At 41.8% G+C, this 23,696-nt stretch overlaps 1 protein-coding gene across 5 annotated transcripts in view; it reads right to left on the bottom strand.

Moving 5' to 3' along the window:
- The window catches only part of ST3GAL3 (ST3 beta-galactoside alpha-2,3-sialyltransferase 3), a 169,386-nt gene that overhangs the window by 55,026 nt on the left and 90,664 nt on the right, over positions 1-23,696 (bottom strand). For all 5 annotated transcript variants that reach the window (XM_058030422.1, XM_058030421.1, XM_058030424.1 and 2 more), the window contains one exon: positions 9,928-10,022. In XM_058030422.1, the coding sequence (XP_057886405.1) occupies positions 9,928-10,022 (95 nt within the window). The remainder of the gene's footprint in view (positions 1-9,927; positions 10,023-23,696) is intronic.

The raw sequence follows: 23,696 nt of genomic DNA, 5'->3' as shown, positions 1-23,696 counted from the left end.
CACTTGAACCTTGATGCTGGCAGGAGGATGGAAAGACAAGACCCCCTCCAGAAGGAGTTGCTGCATTTTCTGCATATTCCTGGGGAAAGGTTTGAAGGATCACCAGATGCTGCTGTGGCTGACCTGCAACATTGCACAAGACCACAAAGCAGTTAGGAGCAGTAAGGAACCACTGGCAGAATCTTTCAATACAGCTGGGGCAAGGTGGAGGATCACCTGCAATCACCCACTGCAAAGAATATCACAGGTACCCGATATCAGGGCTCGCCTCCTGTGACTAAAGAAAATTGGGCACCAGGAAAGCAGCTGCATTATGTAAAGTCAATGGATGAGACATGCTCTCTCCAGGGTAAGAAACTGAAGGGGTGATGAGCACAGTCTGCCTTAGACACCTGTGTACTGAGTGAAAATAATGCAAGTATACGTAACAAATACTACAAAGAAAAATTCCTTCCTGCTTCAAGAAACAGGATTTATGCACAGCCACTGCCTGGAAGTCAGTGACTGAAATTGTGCAAGGACAAAAGAAAGGCCAAGTTGTCTACATGAGCACATCAGCAGGGCAAGCAATATAGAACAGTTTTCTTCAGCCATAGCCTGTTTATTATATATATTTTTTTTGTCATGGAGAATTTAGTTCATTGGGGAGAGTGGGAGATTATTTAACCCATTCATCTATCAACCACTATGCACACACTTTTACTATAAAAACAAAGCAAGAAGCCTCTGCACATTTTTCTCCCATCTAGAGGAGGAGTCAACTACATTTATCTAAGAATCCTGAGTTATCTTGACATGTTCTATCAACTTGGCCTTACAACATCAGAAGATTCAAAAGGCAGCTTGGTACTGCATGATTGGTCTGAACACCAGTACATATTGACTTCAGGTTGACCTTGAAATTTTCAGACATTTGGAAAAACTAAATAGTTAGAAATTAGGCAGACAGTGACCACACAGTGAGAATCAGCCTAAGTCTCAATTCTAGCCTTTTTCTCTGTTATTTATGTGAAGGAATGGAGGAGATCTTCACTGTAAATGTCAACAACACTTAAAATTGTTGTTTCTAAGGCAGAAACTTCTTGCTTGTATCACCAAAAAAGATGGGAGGCCTTTCCAGTCCACAGGGCTTAGTGCAGGCATCTTACAGGGTCTACCTTCTGCCTGCCTTGAAAGCAGGCAAACTGGGACGTTTGTGCACTCTCAAGTGACCAAGAGAAGAGGCTGTAATTTTTCAAGTTGTGTATACCAGCCACCTTCCTCAAAACCCAGCACACTCACATGCTCCTGGTGGCTGCAGTAAGGTGTGAATGTCCTGCCTCAGGGCCAGGGGACAGCGTGCTGCTGCAGGGCTCTGTGTCTGCCCTGGGAGTCAGGGCCAGTGCTCATCTCCTCTGGTGGTCACACAGCTGCCACCCCTCCAGCCAGCACTGCTGCAGGTCCTGGGCACCAGCTCCAGCTTTTGGGAATGGCCTGACCCGAGTGAGGCAGACTGACATCTGCCAGGAGACTGCACATGGGTCCCCATCCCACCACAACAGAATGCCACGTGTGTGTCAGCTTTGTGGGGAGAGTAAGCTAAACACTACCAATGCTATGGATTAAACAAATCACAGTATTTACAAACAAGTTCTTAGCACAAGCCAGTGCATACACTTTTTTTCAATATACTACCCAAAAGTTCGGCTCTGTATAAAATTCTTCCTTCAGCATTTTTTTACCTTAAGGTCTTGCTCCATATGGGAGCTGAGGAATGACCTTTAACAGAAAAGTTTTCACATCTTTTGAGGAATGATCTTTACAGCAGGTCAAGGGAGGTGATTCTTCCACTCCACTTAACCCTAGCGAGGCACATCTGGAGTGCTGTGTCAGTCCTGGGCTCCTCAGCACAGGAAGGACACGGAGCTCCAGGAGCAGATCCAGTGCAGAGCAACAAAGATGATGGAGGAACTGGAGCATCTCCTTTATGAGGAAATGCTGAGGGAGCTGGGCTGTTCAGAGGTGAAAAGAGAAGACTGAGAAGGGACCTAATCAATATCTGTCACTGTCTGAGGGGAGGTGCCAGAGGATGGACCAGGCTCTGTTCAGTGGTGCCAAGCAATGGTACAAGAGGAAACAGGCAGAAACTGATTCCCAGGAGGTTTGACCTGAACATGGCAAAGAACTCCTTTAATGTGCAGGTGACTGAGCCCTGGGACAGGCTGTCAGAGGGGGTGTGGGATCTCCCTCACTGGGGGCATCCCAGAGCCATCTGGACACAGTCCTGTGCAATGTGATTTGAGATGACCCTGCTTGAGCAGGGAGGTTGGCTCAGGTGACCCAGTGTGGTCCCTTCCATCCTGACTCATTCTGTGATTTTCCTCCCTGGTGCCCAGCATGGGCCCAGGTCTCACCACATGTTCTACTCTCTCTCCCAGAAACACCATGTCCAGCTGTAGACAGCCAACATTATTCATACCTTTGTGAAGCTGGGAATCCAGTGGTTACAACAGGTATCACAATGTGTCTGAAATTCCCTGCACCACTTCTTTTATTATTGATCAGCTGACTTTAGGAGGTCAATGCAGGGGAAAGCAGCTATGAAGAATTCCAGAATTTAGCAGTGCATTGCAAACATGTGAACTGGCTCTCAAAAACAGCTAACTACAAACTGAGGAATCTGTCCCCAGATCAAAACTCGTGTGTAAATACAAGACAGTGGTTTCATGAGGTCACTAGCTGTACCAGGTTCAGGTGGTTTGCTGGAGACACACTTTACTAACAGCAGGACTTACAACTGCCACGCCTCACAAGACCTCCATTGATGATTTTTAATGGCATTAAGACAAGAGGCATGTACTGTTGCCTAGACACAAAGCAAAAGAAAAAAAAAAGACTGAATGTGCATGGTATCCTCCCTAGCAATTTTAGAAGAACCTGGCATGCATTAAATGTAAGCTCCATTAAAGCCCTTAAGGCCTATTTTTATAACAAGATATAAATAAAATACATAACATTTAGACTCTTCATTTACATTGTCGTTTTGGAGCCTTCGGGGATTTTTTTTTCCAAGCTTTTCTTCACAACCAAGAGATTGTTTTCTCAGAATACAAGCTTTATTCCCAACATAATCCCAGGGCTTGGAAAGTTGGAACATTAATTTAAAAAACAATTATGAAAAAAAATGGGCAACATTATGCAATAACCACGCATTAACAATTTTTATCTAAACTTGAGTTCAATGCACAGGAAGTAATAAAGTCCATAGAAAGAGGCAAATTCACGCCAAATAAAAACAGTCCTTGAAAGATTCACAGTGTGCTGGTTAAAGACAAGCAGGAAAATAAATACAGTTGTTATAGAGGGCTCTACATTTTTGATGACCCTTCACAGGTGGCCAGGCAATACCTTCAAGGCCAAAAATCTCAGTAACCACTACAGTGATTCCTAATTCTTCTGACCCTTGTAGCAGCATTAATAAATGGCACTTCAAAACACAACAGCCAGAGAGTATCTGCTCTTCTCTTCAGGAGATAGAAAACAGGAATAATATCATATCTGTGTTTCCATTGCAATTCAAGACTTCTGTGAAGAACTCTAATATGGAGTCATCCAATTAAATGAAACCTTACAAAGGTTTGCATCTCCCTTCTTAATGAGTTGGGAGCAGGACTATTTTTTAGGCACGCTCAACAGCAAAGCATCAGTTTTGATTGAAATAAGGGACTGCACTGTTGTACTTTCATCATGAGAGCTCAGAAATGAGAAGGGATTTAATTTCAAAATTCACAACATTACTTCCCTTTAAAAGTTCTATTCAGTAATGAAAAGTCAACCCTCTACCTCATCTGAAACTTTCAATGTTTTTTCCTCTTCACATCACTCATTTAATTTCTTTAGGCTATAAAATCTGCTAAATTCCCTGGGGAAACATCAACATTTTTATATCTATATTCCCACGTGATAATGGCAACTATTACCAATTTTGGTCAAATGCAAAATTCTACTGGAATCTAGTTCAGAAATGTGCCTCCAACTCAGGAAGAAACAACAACCTTGTTAATACCAACTATGAACAAAACTAATGGCTCTTCTGTACATGCTTGCTCTTCTGCTTTTTTGTTAGGGGAATAAGACATGAAGAACAAAAGAATGCTTATAGGAGGAAAATCATCTGTACAACAGAGTACCACTAACAAAATGAGGATAAAGTTGGAGAATTAAAGCATAAAATGCCTCATTCAGACCTAGTCAAATGCAGGGAAGGTGACTGCATATGGTACTCCAGTCTCTACAAAGAGCAAGAAGATTAGGTTAAAAAAGTCCTACTTTTCTAATGTTTTTTTTTCCTTGAATCAGCTGTAAATTGTCATGTCCAACTGCATATGTTTTCTCAGAGATTAAGTATTGCTCATGCCAAGAAAGCCAATTTGAAAAAGAAAAAGCTATGAAGGAGCATGCGCGGAAAGAGAGGAGATTTTCTCCCAATAACATTGTGATATGCCAACTTTTGCAGGCCTGAAAACTCAACATTTTCACTGGAGATGAATGACCTCCGCCCCACGAGACTACTGAACAACTGCTGAGCAGCACTGAACCATGGCTTTTCCCAGGAGCACTGACACAAAAGAAAACATCCAAATAAAACCAAGTACAAGAACAGTTAATCATTGCACAATAGCAATCCACTAGCATTGGTGGTCTGGACAAAGACTTAATTCCTTTGTCACTGAATGTATCACCAGTTCCAGACATCCCTCCAGTATCAAGTGAAAATACAAAGTTTCCTGGCCAGTCATTTATATTATATTTGATAAAACTGTAACATTTCAAACATGTACTTAATATTCTCTTATCATCATGGGGAAGAAATTGCTTCCTAGTGGCTTGATGGGAGGGAAATTCTGAGATGCTGACAACAGAATCAGTCCCTAAGAAGTAACTATCACCTTCAAAGACAAACTGATTCAGGGCCAACAAAGCAGCCTCTCTGCCCAAAACAACTGAGCAGGAACAAAGGTGGAAGTGAAGACATGGAATTACTGCTAAGCAGTGACACAATTACTGACTAAATGCATGGAAGGGATATTACACTGATCACGTCTGTTTAGTTTTTTAGTGCATGCTGTGCCATATGTTTTCACTTAAGTTAAAAAACCAAAAAATTGCAGCAACTCTCCCGTCCTCATTACACAGAGAGATTGCCAGATACTAGCTACTCCTTCTGAAAGCCTTTTATATTCTTCAAACCACATGTACTGAGAAATGCTATTAATAGTCAGGTATTTCTTCAGTCTTGTTTGTTGCCCTTCTCCAAATAACTCTTTCCTTTTGCTTTAGCTACAGAGGTAAATTTGGGGAGGAGGCCCTCTGGGATTAATAATCTTACTAACACTATAAACAATTTTTCCATTGCTTCTTCATTGACAAATTTAACCCTGAGAGCAGTGCACATGCTAGAGAATCTCTGCAACTACATGGACAGCATGGGCATATTCATACATCCATAATTACACTGATAGAATCACTGCTAGAAAAAGGTGCAAATCCAAAAGAAGAAATTTCAATTTAGATTTAAAAAAAACTCCATGTGACTTGTTCAAGAGCCCAAGATTGCTGCAGTCTCCCTGCTCTTGACTGAAAAAAGTTGCAACAACAGACTTGGTGGGTGCTGGGAAAGAATTCCTACAAGCAAATTATACTCTTACAAATGGTGAAATATGGGAGGCACTCCAACATCCAAGTTAATGCCAAAACAATAGCCTGGGACACAGGAGGGTGCTCGGCAGCTGGAGCTGTCCCCCACAGGAACCCTTGACATTTGGAGCTTTTAGAGTTCCAACATCTTGTTGCAGTTTGATCTTCTTGACAACTGTGAGAGTTGACCAATTTAATCACGTTCCTCACTTTGGCTATAAACACACCAGCAAACAAACCACACCAGCAAACAAACTGGCAGCAGGGCATGGTCCTGCACAGTCCTCCTCGAGTCCACACTAACAAAGTGTTAGCACAGTCCCAGATGTGCTCACCAGGGCCAACAAACATCCTCCTCTACAATTCTCACGCATTCACAGGCTAATACAGGCCAGTGACCTTTCTTGATAGGAAGCCTGGACATAGCCACTCTATTTTTGTGGGGGGCAGGGAGTTAATCTGTTTGAACAATGAGCTCAACAGCGTTCAAGACCACAGGACAACCATTTTATTTATTAATAGAGATGGAGTCATCGTTTCCAAGCACTTGGAGTGGCCCATCCCGTTTCCAGACTCCGTCAAATCCCACAGCAGGGGACAAAAAGTTTGATGTGGCAGACAATCTCAGTTTCTAAAAGCAAGTGCAGTCAAACATGACATTGGCCTGTTTGGCATTCCTCATTTAAAAATCTTGATCCAGGTTCTGAAATATAATCTCATGGGTTCACAGCCAGCTGCAGAAGTCACTGGGCAAAAGCTAGAGCCACTGTTACATGAATGGCCAAACTAGGTACTGGTAGTGACCATTTAAGGTGCCCAAACATAATCACACCTCTTCATACCTATTATTTCCCCTATTCTCTGAACACAGAGGAAACAGAGTTTCCACAAGGGCTACAGACACCTATGATGAATGCAACAACATCTTCAAACTGCTGGATCAGCTCCAACATTCCTGACAGCTATCACCTCTGCTTTTGTCCCAGGTTCCTGGGCATTGTGATCAAGTAATTAGAACCAATCCTTGGTCCAGATCTTTGGTGAACAGAGTCAACAACTACAACATGTATTAAAACTCTACCCATTTAAGAGAGGTTAAGAAAAAGGTACAAAAGCTGCTCTTCAGTTCCTCTTCATCTATTTCTAATAACTAGTTGAGGACTCTCAGAACCACTGTTCAAAGAGAGTTTGATCAAGACTTCATAACACACACCTCATCTCAGAAAGCAGCAGGGTTGCCGCCTGCTTATTCTGTGCCTCTTTCACAGAATGCAAGTAATCACTAAGGCTGTTAACTGATAATAGCAGCAGTTTCCCATCTGACACAGGATGTGCAGTATTCCTACTGCAATAGCCCATTTTACAACCAGCAGCATTCAGGGAAAGTCTAAAAACTTTCATATTCAGGACCCTATTCACCTTGAGGGCTTCTACACACAAATGCTCTTGCCAAGAATGGAGCACTCTGTCCATAAAACCTCCTTGCCTGGGCTGATGGCCAAATCAGAAAATAACCACTGGAGTGAAGGAGCAAGAAATCTTTCACAAAGAAGCACTGTTAAACTTTCTATGTTATACTGAGTACTTTTAAGCATCTGGAGATAGGAGAGCTGTCTTTACAATCAGATTCTCATCAAAGAAAATGAAAATCTCTGATGGACTGTGTCAAAATGATCAGCATACTGCCTTCTCTTTGATATGATAACCTTTAAAGAGCAGTAGTCCTGCCCTGAAAATTTCTGAGCCATTTCTATTCTTTTACATGTAATTTATAGAGATGTATTATTCCAAATTAGTGCAGCCCAGTAGACAATACTCCTCAAAAGCTGCTTTCCCCTAAATATTGCAAGACTCATTCTAGCAATCTTGGAACTGTCCTTTCTTGAACCAGTAAACCCAAAGTGATGGATAAAAAAGGACTTAATTCAGCTTTTTTCCAGAGACAAAGCAAAGCAGAACTTAGGTAAGAATAGAAACTTTAACAAAAGAAAGTAGAAATGGTGGATTAGCTTCCAAGCTACCAATAATCCCTTGGTTTCATAACTGTAGCATTTTCAAGCTACCACAGATTAGTTTCTAGAAGTTCCTTGGAACATGCAGCATCACTGAAAGTGAGCTCATCCTGTAGATGTATTTCAAACATGAAAAAACCAAAAAGACCCAAACAAACAAAAAGCCGTTTTGCACTTGGAATGGATCACAGTGCCTTAAGAACAGCAGGTGATATTCACCACAGTTCTCAGCAAGGTCTTCCCATTGCCATCTCAGCTGCAGTCGGTGTCTACAAACACCAACCACCTTTCCCAGTGTGGTGCACATGGGAAATCCCAGCTGAGAGTGTCATGGGGCTGCCGTACACACAGAGCAGAGCTCCTGCCCCGTCTGTGTCAACGCAGCCACATCTCTCTGCACTTGCTCAGCCACCCTGACTACTCCTTTTCCCATGCACATCCCAGCTCTGACAGTCTTCACCTTGCACCAGCACGTGACTGAGCTCCACACTGCCTGCCTGGATCATTTGTTTGGATATCATTAGATGGCCCTGACTGAAAGCCCTAATGAGGTGCTGATTCCATCATCCAATCAGTTGTCTGAGCCCAAATGCATCCCATGGGACAGCCAGAAAAGAGTGATGCAAGAATTCCAAGTGATGTGTAACATGAAAGGGCGCCATTCGCATCGCTAGGACTCACAGCCTGTCAGCAGGGCCATTAGAAATCCGGGGCTACACAGATTTATAATTCAACCCTCCCACACACAGAACTTGCTCCAGACTGAAACTTGGCACAAAATTCAGTCCCAGGAGGGTGTTAAAAAAATAACCTATTCAACGGTTTCCGTCCCATGGCTTCAGCTCACAGCCATTTAAATAATGGCAATTTCTCATTTCTCTTTTTAACTGAGGAAATCCAATATAAAACACCAGATTTACATAACATTGCAGTGGTGATACAAGCTGGCAACAAACCCAGAGAGAAGGCTGCCAGAGCCATTCTGTCATTCTCTTTTGGTGGATTTCTCTATTTGGATTCAGTTTAATGGAATGATTTTTATTAGGTCTAGCTGACATCACATGTAACCTGTAAATCCCACCTCCACACTGGCCAGGCATCTTGCCCTAGCTTTGTATACCTTGTGAGCTGGTTAGAAGGGGACAAGCCCTGCTGTGGTCACAGCAGCCTCCCACTTGTGCTGCCACTGTTAGTTCTGTGCTGCAAACCCTGCTGGCTGATTTAGAGGACAGTAATTAGCTTCCTATTGAGCTTCAAAAGACTGACTGGACAAGGAATGGACAAAACAAAGAAGGGAACTGATGCAAGCCAAAAGCAATTTGTCAGCAGAGCCTTTGATTTGATCAGAGATTGTTCCATAACTACCACACCTGCTTCCAGGGAGAGACACAGAGCCAAGCTTTCTGTGGTTGCAGTTTTTTCTCCACCAGGTATTTAAATTCCTACAGGATTATCTGTAATCTTGAGTTTGTCAGTGGAAAAAAAAATTCCAAGTTGATGCAATGCCACAAAAACTTATTAAATACACAGGACCTCAGATAGTCTGCAGTAAATCACTGCAGTGAGCACAAGCCTTCTGCTCCACCACCACTTGGACAGAGGCTGTGATTGCCCATGTGGGACAAGTAGGAGCTTGGCACCCCAAAACAGATCATCTTCTGGGTGGGCTACTGGCTCCCATCTCATCCACCAGCACCACTCCTGCTTTCCACAGCACACCTAAGACACAGCCCCTTCTGCCTCGCTCCAGAGCTGGAGGGTAGGGCATATTAAAATTATCATCAAAGCATCTGAACATACTTTTCTTACTTGTTATATAAGTAAATAAGTAGACCAACTATAAAATTCTATGATAAGAAAATGAAGATTTGTATCAGTGGCCAAGCCCAAGGCACTTCAAACCAGTTTGAACCCTCTGCTGGTGTCAGCAAAGCTGCAACAAGGTTTCTGGCAGCCAATGTCAAAATGCTTCTTTCTAGAATGTGGTCGTTGGTCTCAATTGCCGTTGTTGCACTGACTCTCCACATGTACTAAACCATCTTCCCTAAGGCCAGCCTCCAAGGCCCATGGTCCAGCTGTAAAAACCCTTCTGCATTTCTCAGAACTACATATACAATAATTCTCTCAAACAGGAAATAAACTGAGCCCAAAGGACCACCTGAGTTTTCAAAACAGAAAAGAAAATGGGGCAAGCATGTGCAGACCACCTTCTCCTCCAACAGCTGCAGTTTTCTCATACCTTGTCCTTTAATTCCAAAGGGGGGTACAAAGTCCCTGATACGTGCCCATTTCCTGAAGGAATCGTCCAAGAACATTGGTGCTGGCTTGGAGAACCTGAGAAAACCAAAAAGAGAAAGAAATTAACTCCTGAACTAGGAAGGATAAACCTCTGCAGGAATGTTGAGAGAATCCATACCTAAATGCTGATTCTACAATGTCACTGGCGACAGAGTAATGTGGAAGATTTTACTTTTACCCAAAGGTGAAACAAATGTGCCAGAATTTGTGTCACCACTCAAATCACTCAAGTCATGGACCTAGCAATCACTTCCACTCAACAATTTAAAACTGCCCCAGTACTGTTTGGCTATTAATTTAGCTACAATAAAGTGTAAATTGCAAGCAGGGTTTAGGCAGTTTGACTTCCAGCTTTGTGAGCCCAAGCCAGTTTCTGTGCTGTCTGTGTGAGTGTGTGAGGAGTCTGCTTCGGCCTCACTTGTGCACACACACATCAGCTATCACCACACAGGCAAGAAAACAGTTTGGGAGATCATGAAGCAGTTTGTAGCTTACAGAGAAAGGAAATGGAAATTCAGTGCCTTCTTCAGCATTCATTAACACATAAATGATTCAAGAGAGGTTCCTGCCAAACCAAACAGTTACAATCTATCCAGAATCCCTTACAAAAAAGAGACCTAGTCCTTCTTAACCATGTCATTATGGAAATACATTATCCTAATTATACCCTCAACACACAAACAGCAGCTAGTAAAAATTTATCTGTTCTAGAAACAATTACTACAGTGGCCAGAGAAAAGGAAACAATTAGCGAATATAGAAACATTAACTTCCATATGGGACCATTTCTGAGTGTATCAAGTATACTAGAAAGTATGTTAATACCATTAGAAATCTGTTCATTCAATCATATCAAAACAGTAGCAGAGATGCTCTGGATCAAAATCAATCCCACCAAGAAAAGGAATGTACTACATGTTCAGAGTCAGAGAAAACACCTCCACCACAGAGTAAGGTACATACCCCTGAAATAGATCCAGCTTGGCCAACCTACACATGGGACAGGACAGGTGTAAGCCATGGGTTTAGCTCTCCCTTCAGCCCTTCAGGTTGTTTCTGAGCTCAGCATGCAACTCTTACTGCAGTCAGACAACCTTTGAACTACCTGATTTAGGATAAACTCATCTACACTATGCCACAGCCAGGTACAAAGCAACAATTTCAAAGAGCAGCTCAGTAAGGAAAGGATGGAATGAAATCTAAATTATAAACTGGTAAAAGTGAAGCCCTATCATAGATGCCCAGTAAATCACAAATGCAGAAATCTATGGAAAGGGGAAAGAGACCAGGAGAATTTAACAAAACAAGAAGTCTCAGATTCACCCATGCATACTGCTTCACATCCACTCATGCAATCTTTAATAAGATCATCTATAACCATAAAAGCAAGATGCACAGATGACATGGCTGATCTAGAAGGAAAGGAATGTTTTTTCCAGAGCTGAGAATACAAAATATATAACTTTGTCTGGGAAAAGGTGGGGGAGGTATGTTAGATATATTAGAGCTTCTGAAGCTTTTAAGTAAAAACATCTCACAGGCCTATTTAAAAACAAATAAAGAGCAATATAGCATTAACTGTAACACATTTACTCTGAAAATATCCTAAAAACTTCAATAACCTGACAAATTAGTTCAATGTTTTCTCACACATCTTGGTGCGCCAAAATATAATTATTATGATTCCTGGGGTGTCTCCAGGGACTTACCTCCACCTCCTTCCAACATCAACAGAAGGAATCTTTGCAGGTTGGTCATGCAATTCAAAAGCTTTTATAAGCTGAAGGGTTACAGCAGAGATGCTCACAGCCCTTCCTCTACAGCCACCCCCTGAACTCTCAGCAGAAGCCAGGTCCCACAGAGTGGTCCCTGTTCTCCCCATGCACCAGCCTAACTCAGAAGCAGTGTTATTTATACATGCAAACAACTGCTCTGTTTGCAAGTGATACATCTGGAAAAGCCAATTTACAGTAGTCTGATGGGGAGCAAGGAAATCCTCGCCCTAATGCAGATTTCCATTTACAAAAGGTGCCTGGTAAAACCAGGAGGGAAGTCAGATCCTCCTAAGACTCCCTGGACCCCAGGGGAGTCCCCAGAATCAGCTGAAGCTCAAGGCATGACTGATCTAATGCTCTGTGGTATTGCTTCTGCATGTGACAACCAGGGCACCAAAGTGATGCCAAAGAAGAGGTGAAATGATCATTGGCCATTTTTTTGTATTTGCTACAAGTAAATGTAGGGATTTTTCTAGCAAAGAACATGACAGCCTTAGACTAGCTACCGTTATTTGGCAATATTTATTACTCCTGTATACAGGGGCAGAGAAATGGACTTTTAACTCATACTTTTGCTTCGTTTAAGGAGGAAGAACAGTTTTAGGGAAATATTATATCCATATGGGTAAAAAGGGAGCAAGTTAGAAGATATTTTGCTCCCATAAATCTTGAAAGTAATTCCGTTTGGGAAATATTAAGAAATTATGAATGCTGTAGGCTCATGCGCTTTGCCACCTCAATAAATCAGAGCTGCCCAGAGGTGATGTCCAGCAGTGACAGGGAAATGCTGTCTGCCAGACTCTCCAGGAGCATGGCTGTTCTGTCTCAGCTCTGAACTGCATCTGGCGTACTCCAGGACCCTTCAGGAAATATTGGGATTTGTCTCAAACAGGCCATGGGAATGCTCTCTGCAGAGCACCTAAAATACATTCCAAGGAATGCATGGGGGTCTGTCAAACAGAAAAGGCAAATGTTTCTGAATGATGTTAAAGCTCTGCATGTACTGAGCAGCTGGGTACAGGATGCTGCATTTTGCCTGTCACAGCTGCCTAAAGGCAGGTTGGCCTCACTGGCAACCACAGCTCCAGACCCAAAACAGGTTTGTGCTCCTTCAGAAAACCGCAGAGAAAGTGAAAGTTTTGACTTTTCAGTTCTAAATTTTAAGCACTTCCTCTCTACTCCACCCCAAATTCCAGAACAGACATATTGCAACCTCATTGCACCTGACACCCTGAAAAGCTGAGGAATTTGGCTGCTTGTGGCACACACTTATGACCTCTGTAATTTGAGAGAGAAATGCCACGCATCTACAATCTCTAGTTTGAATGGCATACCCTGCTAAAACACAAATGACATCTAAATGGACTAAATGCTTGACATGATAATTGTGAGGTACAAAACAAATCTCTCCCAGTTCTCAAGTCTGAATTCCTCATACAAAGCAGTAATAAAATCTCTAACAATTTGTCACCACGCACAGCAAAAGGAAGCGAACGTTCTGCCAGAAACTGTTCTTAAACAGAAATCTATAATCACACAAATATGTGATATATATTTGTGCCTAAAGGACTCTGGCTTTTGTGACAAAACATTACATTTCCAGTTCTTTCCTCCCTGACAAGAAGAGTTGTGACCCCAAAGCATTTCTGAAGGCAGAGCTAGCCTGCCAGAAGCTCCCCAGCCAAGTTTTTCAGCCATTCCATTTTGTCCCTGACACTGAGACCACTTCACAGCTGCTCCTCTTTGATGAGCACGGAAGTACTCAGCATAAGCAGCACTAACTTCCCAAAGTATCCTGCAGTCACTAGACAAGGTAACTATGGGACAATTTTAGACATTGAATCTTGACCAGAATCTTCTCCCTACTCCTTACCTGCTGCTTTCCAGGCAATTAATACATAAATGTGTAGAAGATAAAAAGCTACATCTCAGAGAAAGAAAAAGAAATAAACTGATTTATGTGTCTTTGGCTTTAACGAGGAGGGATGAAGAAAAGGTCAAGTTCCTGAATGAGTAAAGGAGAAGACAGCATCACATTTCTAAGGAACCACGACACCAAGGAAAGGCAAACTGGCAGCCACCAAGCTCCGCTGTGAGCTTATATTTCAGATATTCCCTTTTTTAAAAACATCCTCCTTTAAGTTGACCTGTGCTTTTGTTTATTCTTTAATGAAGGAGAATCAGTAGTGCTGGAAAACTGAAAGCTGAAAGAAAAAAAAGCCCAAACAGTGCTAGAACCTAACGCTGTGCAGAACCTGTACACTGCATTTGTAAAGGGGCAGGAACAGCTTCTCTCTCTTTTTTTAAGCCACACATAAATTATTTATTTACACTGGCATGACTTCTATCTTCTGTTTGCCGATGATCAAAAGCATCCATGGTTAGACAGAAGGCACAAAGTCTACCAATGTTATTAATTAAATACAAACTGAAGCCCTTGAGTGCTGAATCATTAGCACTGACACAGGCATTTATGGAGAGAGAGAGAATCTAAACTAACCTTTTCCTTTTTCCTTACTGAGACCTAGAAGTATGCTGTCTCCCTTGCCTCCCTTCTCTGGGGAGCCACATGGTGTGACAGCATAGGAATGAGGAGGTTTGTGACATCCTGATTTTACATTTCTTATTGACATTAATCCTCTGTCAAAAATCCAAGCAGCTCAAAGATTCCTCAAGGAGCTGAAAAATTTAAGAAACTGCATTAATAAGGATTAACCCCATCCTACAACCAACATACTACTTTTCCTAGACCAGCAAATAAGCCCCCCCCAAAAAAGATGGCTGCAAGAAGAATATCTTTAACAGCAGAGATCGCGTCAAATAATAAGTTATCTTAACAAACTGCAGAAGTCTAAAATAAAAGAATATGGCAGAGAGAACGTAGCACTGAGGAATGGCTGCTCAGAGCACCCTGCCAGTGCCATTTGAGACCACCTAACTCTTTACAAGAGAGTGTGTGCCACAGATCCCCACCCATCTTCTCCCCTGCCCTCTGTCCCTACAGACCCTTGTGTGTATCTGCAGCTGCCTCTTTCAGGCTGCAAAGGTCTCAGCTACGCGGCCACTCCCCACTCTGACACCACTGAATGACACAGCAGAACAGTGCTCTGCAGTAAATGTCACCACCACTCCAAAAAGATGACTTTGAACAGGCTTTATTCCATAAGCAAAGGAAAGGGCAGGTAAAATCAACTGAACCCAAACCCCACAGACCATCTAGCAGTTATCCCTGCCTACTTCCCTGTGAATGATTGCCCTGTACCTTTGAGGCACTCTGGAACATCTTCGGCCTTCTTGCCCTCTGCTCTCCATCACCTAGTAGGTTGTTTAAACTCATCAGTGCAGCCCTTTTCTCATTTTCTCATTGCTCTATTTAGAGCTGGACCAGCTGCTCCAAGATGTATCTTAAAAGGCTCCCATTCTCAGCGCCATGGTTCATACAAAGAACATTATTATACTCTTGCAGGAAAGATAAACATCCTATCACGAATGAAAAATGTAACTATTACAGCTGTAAAACCTGTTGAATACTTTATTTAAGATCAGAAAGCATCAACTCAAGGACCATGTCCAATTCTGGGCCTCATGTGAAAAACATGAACAAACTGAAAAAAAGGCCATAGGAGACTCTGAAACACATCTAAGGTCTAGAAAACATGATGTCTGAGGAAAGCTAGGAAAAAAAACCACCTTTGTTTAGTATAGAAAAAACTGGAGGAGTACATGATAAATATTACAAGGCTGCTGCAAAAGAGAAAGATAAAATCTCTACATCCCTGGTAAAGAGAAGTAGTAACACCGGTCCTAAAATGCAGCAAAGAAAACTTAATCATTAAAAAAATGTTTGTTATGCTTGGCATCATTACACATTGAAATTTACTGTCTGGACATGGATTACAGAACTCACATCAACTACACCACTTTCTGATTTGATTGTAATATTTTTAACAAGTTTATATCTATTAAACACCAGTTAGCCATAGCTGCGCCTACTTTTTAGAGGGAAATGCAAATAGATGATCTTTTGAAGTTCTGCACAGGTCTGTTTCATCTAAAACCACTTTCATACTGGGCTAACATTGCTAGGAGGTGACCAACTAGCCAAGCTACAGTTGGGCTGGGAATCAAGAGCTGCCCTTCAGAATCCTTGCACTTCTTAAGTATTTCTCTTCATATATGGTAATAAAGTTTCAGTACAATCACTGCAGATAAGCAGCACGTGGATTTTCCAGCCTGCTGCCTGCCAAGAGTGCTTTCTGTTTGTACCCCGCACCTTTGTGATAAACAGGAAGACACGTAAAGTTTAACCTTTCTGCAGTCATTAATGTCTTGGGCTTATGGCACCACCAAGGCACAAAATCAAAGAATGATTTCACATTGGCTCAGTCCCTCCTGCTCACTGACTGTGTTCTGACATGCATAAAGTCCAACAAAGTGTCCTGAGCAGCTTACCCACATAATGCAATTAGTCATAGGGGACTGGAAAAGTTTTCAGATAAACTAAATATTAAAGACAGAAAGAAATCAGTTTGCCTGCTGTGATGAAATCCTCACACTTTCCTCCTGATTCTCCAAACATTTCAGACTGAAAACACACATGCATGCACAAAAATAACAAGAAGCTTGGTTTAAAGGTTGGCTTCCTCTTGGAAAAAAAACCAAAATAAACAAATCAAAAAACTATAAAATTCAGACCAGGCAGAAACTTTGTCCTGACCTGCCTCATGCAGCAGCTTATAAGACAACATGCAAAATTTGTCATTGTTCACAAAACTCTCTAATACCAAAACACAATTATGCAAGGGTGAAAAGCTAACTTCTCAACAACACAAGGTGCTGTTAGTTTAAAAACCAGTCTTCTAACACCATTTCAATGTCATAGCTTGTTCCTCATGTGTTATTGTCAATGATGCAAGATTGAATTACAGCTCATTCTTCCTACAAAAAGCCAGGTGGGGGGTTCAAGAACTCTGAGGGAGCACTGAGCCAAATAGATGAGATTATGTGGTATTTGGAAACATGATGAAGGTGAGCGAAAGCACACTGCAATTACTGCCTGGGATTCCAAAGCCTTCTGTGCAAACAAAAAATGAGATGAAGAGGGAAGGTGAAAGGTCCAATACTTCTCCCAAAAAGAAAGAGTTAGCTCCCATAGAAGATGCCAGCCAGCAACTCTGCCAGTTGGCCAGGCTTTAGCACAATTATGTTCCTGCTGATACTCTGCTGGAACAGGAAGGGGATTGTGCTTTCTAATGAACACCAAGTGGAGAGCAGTCATGGAGGGTCTGCTGCTGTTCAACACTGCACTCCCAAAAGGCAGGGTATCCAGGGATCTCTTTTTTTCTGGTGAAGATCTAACACATTCCAAAAGACTGCAGAGGATGGGCACAGTTCCCAGCATGGACCTGTTGTCTTTCATCACACTAATTAACCAGTCTATTAAATGCAGTGACTGCACGGTACTTTTTATAAAGCCAATTTAATGTTCTCTTTATCCTTCCTGCAGAGAGAAGTTAATCCCTGTTACTGCCACTCACTGCTCATTCTTGCCACCACTGGCCATGTCTGACTGTCCTGAGCTGCCAGCAGTCTTATGGTGGAGCACAACAAATTGCACTTCTCTGTTTCAAAAGCTCTGATCTCATCTTCTCCTACCACATTGTTTAATGTATATGCCTATCTTGAGGTAATCCCACCGTCTCAGATCAATCTTCAGATTTCAAATCATTGGAGGGGATAGTAAAATTTTGAGTGGCCTTCATTCATTACTTCACAAGTAAATATGTTGCTGCAGAAGGAGCCTGGAACACTCAATGCTGTAAAGAGATAGGTATATATGTAGGGAACAGGGCACTGATGATAAAGAGCCTTCCACCATCAGCTAAGCCAAAAATGCACATATTGCTCAGCACAGCCCAGCACAGAACTGATGTGACTGCTCTGCTGATGTACAGCAAAGGGGATGTAGCACAGAAGGGAAAGAGTTGTTGAAGCTAATGAACAGCTAAGCACAAAATGAGTGAGACTTGATCCTGATACAACCAGCTAAAGACAAAAATAAGGCCATCAATCTTTAAAAAAAATCCAGAACAGCTTTGTTATGGCAGCTAATGAAGACAGGAAAGCACAAAACAAATTACTTGATGTGAAGCTTGGTCATTTTATGAAAGGGGTTGTATGATCTGGTGTCTGCATAGACAGAAGACTGGACTTCATCATTCATTCAGTTTCTGAATGCCTGATGTTCCTTCACCTCTGGCCCATTGCTCTTATCCAGCTCAAAAATCCACATGGGGCAAAAGTTCCCTGACTAAGTCTTACAGGAGTGAGGATGCTGGCAGAAGAAATGTCAATGTTTCAATAATTGTAACTGAAACAGATGGGTTGATCTGAGTGAAAAGAGTCTTTAGTTTTTTCAAGGCTCATACCCTTCTGGAATGACCAATGCCATTTTAGAACCTAGACAAAAAATTCCTATTAACACAATATGGAAAACATTAGTCTGTTGTGAAATACACATGGCATTAACAGAAGTCTTGTGAGCTCTTCTGATTTTCTTACATGCATGGCAACATTCTGAAAAGTTCTACAGAACACAGTTCCTCATATCACGCTCCTGGGAGAATCTTCAGCCTTCATGTTAAAAAAATCTCACAGCAAATAAAAAAATATTTTTATAGACTTATAGTTGGAAATGAGACCTCAATAACTAATAAATGCTCAGAAACCTGAGGAGGAATAAAAAGAAACCATTCTTTTTCAACTGCATGAATTTTCTGTTTTGACTCGTTATTACTGACTATTTGCTGGTTGCAATTCTCATCAGTGCAACTCCCTGTAGTGACTTTCAGGTGATCCACAGAAGGTTTCCTCAATGAAAATGCATGCAAGGGACAAGCTTGCTTTCACACACCAACAGGAAATGAGAGGAAAACAGTAAATGTGAGGGGAAAAAAGTCTGCAGAAGCTATTGCTCTGACAGCTGCCTACAGCACACAAGACAGGCAGACAATTAAATGCAAAGAAACAAAGACAAGAAGTGAATCTTCTTTGCACACCAGAAATTGATGCTCAAAGACAATTATACAGATGTTTCTTACAATTTTTGTCAGTTATTTTTAGAATATTTTTTTACGTTATCACAATGTGCATTTCATGTGAAAAACTGGCATAGCAATGACCAAATCAGGTCTGCAGCTCATTTGAGAAAACAGGAAGATATGAACTAGAAATGAGAACAAAAGTTGCAGTGGAACTGAGAAAGGACTGAAAGCATAGAAGGTGTTGGGCAAGCACAGTTCTCCCCAAAAACTGGACAATGCTTTTTGGCTGAAATCCATACCATGGCTTGCACCACTCAGCAGTTGGACATCCTAACTTAAAAAGCAGTGAGAGTGGAAATGTTCTCTATTGCACAAATTCCTAAGACCTAAACAATTTAGCTTGTCATGCTCCTTCTTGTAGGAAGTTGTTCAAGGAGCAATTATGAGACTTTCAAGCTTGCCAAGAAGTCAAAGCAGCATCATTCATCCAACCAAAGATTAAGCTTTTTTCCTTCCATTAGGTGAAACAGGATAATGTAGTTTTAAGTGCCATCTCCTAGGTGCAGCCACCAGATGTGCATTTGTAGAATGTACACAAAGAAACCCCAAATATTACTATCAGAATAACTTCACTTGCTGAAAAACAGTTACAGAAAGATCACAAAGCTGCTATTAATGAGATCTATATCAATCTCAAAGGGAAAAATTCCAGATGCATTTCTGTTTCTCTGCTGCACAATAGACTTCACATTGTAGTCCAGGACAAAGTGAGGGCAGCCAGTTGTTATTATTTAAGATTCAGACAGAGGCTTTTTTCTTCCTTTAACCAGATGCAAAAACCTCCAAGGACTTCACTGAAAGCCTGAACAAAAGAAAAAAAGCCAAAAGCCCAAGTGGAAAGAGTGTTCTCAGAGGGACCTATCCCCCTAGGTGCCAGAAGGTACATCTGTAACTGGATATAATGCTTGATAGGGCTGGCATGGACCTAATGTCCAGTTTAATGTAATTTTCTGGCTCCTCTGTCACCTTATTAATTCCAGCCCTTAGCCTAAGAGTGGTAATCTGTAAAGTAACATGCACTAAAATCTTCCAGATAATATCAGCACTATTTAATATACGCCTCTCCCCTTTGGTTCCATGGTTCTAAAAATAAACAAGTATGTTAACAAACCAAGGGTAAGACTCTGTAAAATCTCTTTCTAGGTACTGTTTCCAGAGATAAGGCACAGAGACTGGGACATGGAAGAGTTTCCATGCAAGAGGCCACCTGACAAAACCAAAAGGATTTACTGACTCACAGAGCAAGTGGGTGCTGTGGAGAAAGCTGCAAACAGTGCCAGCACAGACAGCTCCATCCTTTCCTCACCACCCCACACAGAAAGTGTCTGGCTTGAGTTAGAGATCAGGCAGGAAAAAGAGACTAGAGGTGAGACTTGACTACTCTGATGAAGTAAAGAACCACAAGCCATGTGTTCTTCTCCTGTTCTACCTAAAAACAGGTGTGAAAAATAAGGCCTGTCCTTCCAGCCAGCACATTCACTGCCCTCATCCAACCAGGGCCCTCTGCTCTGCTGCGTCCCCATGTCCAAACTCATCACACATCTGGCAAGAGACCGTGCAGCAACAACAGCACCCACAGCAGTAACTTCAAAGGACTCTGCCAAGACCCTTGATAGAGACTGGAGCACAAGGTATGCTCTTAAAAGCCTACCTTCTAAAATGCTATAAATCTCCTGGAAGAGCTGATATCCTCCCTGCCTCACTAATCAAAGCAGAGACACCCTCCCAGTTCTTTTTGCTCCACTTGAAGAACGGTACAGCAGTCCTCATTCCAGGAATGGAGTTTTTCAATGAGATACTTCATTTCAACAATTTCCCACAAGAAAAAACTGCAGAAAAAAGGATACTGCTGGTTTATGCATTTGAGATTGATGTAAGCCGCTGAAACAAATACTAAATATTATTAGCTACTAAAGGAAATGGTTATGGTGAAGATGAGGGGATAAAAACCTCTCACAAATATGCCTTCTCTTTCAGTATCCTTGATAGAGAAAGCACTTCTCCTACAGCTGTGGGAAAGAAAACAAGACACAACGGCTGAAGTGAAAATTGCACATCTTTGGCTGTTATCAAAGGGAGCTCTACACATGGACAAAGTGCAGTCTGCGTGATTCCAATTCCAAAGCAAAGAAATGCTGCAGGCGTATTCATCATCCACATTTGTATTTGCTCCTGAATTTTACAAAGAGCAGTGAACATTGCTGATCCACTACTTTTGTCCCAGTAGCAACGTTTAATTGCGTCAACTGCATTCAGCCTTTGTAGAAAGCATCAATAAACTCACTCCTACAATTGATACTCTCCCAGTGACCCCCTCAGGCAAACCAACATGAAGCAGCTCTAGTGTGCAGCACTGCCAGCTGACACAGAAATCCTGCCACACCCAGGAGTTTTCCATACCCTTAGAGTGTGGGTGGAACAAAGTACAGAGAGCAACTCAGCATCTCCATTAATCCACCAGGGAGACGTAAAAGAATCACAGAATTATTTAGGTTGGAAAAGACCTCTTAGATCGAATCCAGCCATTAACCCAGCCCTCCCAAGGCCATCACTAAACCATGTCCCCAAGTGCCACATCTAAATGTCCTTTAGCTCCCTCCAGGGATGGTGACTCCACTACCTCCCTAGGCAGCCTATTCCACTGCTTGATTTTGGAGAAGGTGGAGAAATTTTCCTAATATCCAATCTAAACGTCCCCTGGCACAACTTGAGGCCATTTCCTCTTATCCTGGAGAAGAGAAGGATACCCACCACACTAGAACATCCTTTCAGACTCTCATCCCATAGAGAGTGATGAGGTTCCCTCAGCCTTCTTTTCTCTAGGCTAAATACCCCCAGCTCCCTCAGTAGCTCCTCACTGAACTTGTCCTCTAGAGCCTCCACCAACTAGTCTCTGCCTTGGCCTGGAATTCAGTCCATTCTCTGTATTTTCTTAACATCATCCAGTTTTGGGGGTTTTTTTCTCATTCTTTCGTTTGCCCACTTATGTTTGTCTAACCACTTAGATGGCACTCCACAAACAACTACTCTCAATTTACATCTGTCATAGAGAAGGTGTTCGGTGTTTTCTTTCCACTTCTTAAAAGTATTAAACTTTTCACCACAGACATTTTAGAAGCAGACACGCTTGGTGTGACAGGGCAAGAAATCTCTCCATTAAAATGACAAATTGCAGTCATTTTGTTCTCATTTAATCTTACTTTTACCAAAACAATCACCTTGTTAAGAAAAACTGAAAAAAGGCATGAAAGCCCTCAGCCTGCAAAGTGAAAGCTTTGAAATGCACTGGCAAAGAAAATGAAGACCATAAGATGAGTAATCTTAATCACCAGCTATTTCTAATGTCTTTTAGTCTTAAGTACCTCTACCTTCCAATAAATCAACAAATGCTTAGTATCTTCTTTGAACTTAGAGATGTAAAATACAACAAATAACAAGAAAGCTATGCTTCAACCTACCAAATAAATAAATAAATAATGGCAATCAATAACTTTTTTCCAAAGCTGTAAGAAAATCCTACAAAATGTGGTGACTGCAGTTCAAAATTTTTCCGAAATACTGATTTTTCTAAAAATTATTTCCCCATATAACTTAGAGTAGTTTAAAAAAAGTTCAAGTCCACAACCCCATCTAACTCAGGATATTCTTAAATTTCCTTGTCTAAACAGAAAAGTTGAAGGACTACATTAGCCAAGTATCTGTTGATCTCAATGACAAGAGAAATAGCAGATTTGCATTAGCCAGCAAAATAGCAATGCTGTTGGCCAAAAGGAGAACTTCCCACAAGTATTTATGGGTGCTCTTTGGGCAAGTGTTCAAACAGCCAGCTGTGGAGTGAGAAAACAGTACAGGATCATCCCACATTACTCTCCCTGCCTCTGTAATGCTCATGCTCAGCCCTCCTTAATTGTACCTTTCCACTGGACATTTTGCTTTCCCTGAGCTGCAGGCTAAGTGCACTTGGCTGTGATGTTCACAAGCAGCACCACTATAAAACCTGCAGATCTTCATCAATGCTGTGTAAATGTCACAGGCTACAAGTGACTGAAGATTTTCAGAGACAATCAGCACTTTGCTAAATTCAACAGCAACTGTGTAACAACCAGTCTTCTCAACAAATCAGGTTACTCATGTTACCATACTTGTCTTGCAGCAATTATTTCTGAGTATTCCCAGTACATGTTTTCCCACCATGACAACCTGATACATGCTCTGCAGCAATGGTTTTCATTTTAATATCTTGGCCAGTCATGGAGTGAATCAAATTGACAGCCCCTCTGCTGATACCAAGCTTTAGAGGCAGCAGAACAGGTCCACTCCCATCAATTTTTATCAGCTAAACTTTGAAAAATAGTGCCCCTAGTTAGAGGGATTAGTATCTCCCTGAAAACGGGTATTAGGTAAAAAAATACAAGAGCAGCTTTAGTAGAAATTAGAACAAATTGCTTCCAAACCTGCCTGGGGCCAGCACAGCTTTGGAGAACACTTTGAGGGAGCTTTTGTTCCATGGCTGCTTGCTCCTTTTCATACCAAGAGCATGCTGAATGTGTGCAAAGCACAAATCTGAACAATTTGCCTGCTCTATTCACAGTTATCACCCACTAAAAGATGTTGTGGATGTTTCTAGAAATGCACATGAAGAGCCTGGACTGAGGGCAGTGACCTGGAGGCACTGAGCTGTGCCAGCCCCAGCCACCAACACCAACTCCAGGACAGGCACAGGGCTCAGAGGTAATTACAGTCACTGTACCAGAACTAGTTGTCTCTGAGGGAGAGGGGAAAAAAAGGTGTTGCTTGATTTTTAGCTTGGGATTATTTTTTTAAGAATTCAT

This window comes from Melospiza georgiana, chromosome 9 (genome assembly GCF_028018845.1).
Source record: "Melospiza georgiana isolate bMelGeo1 chromosome 9, bMelGeo1.pri, whole genome shotgun sequence".
NCBI lineage: Eukaryota > Metazoa > Chordata > Aves > Passeriformes > Passerellidae > Melospiza > Melospiza georgiana.
Note: the sequence above shows the minus strand (reverse complement) of the source record. Positions and strands in the feature narration are given on the sequence as shown.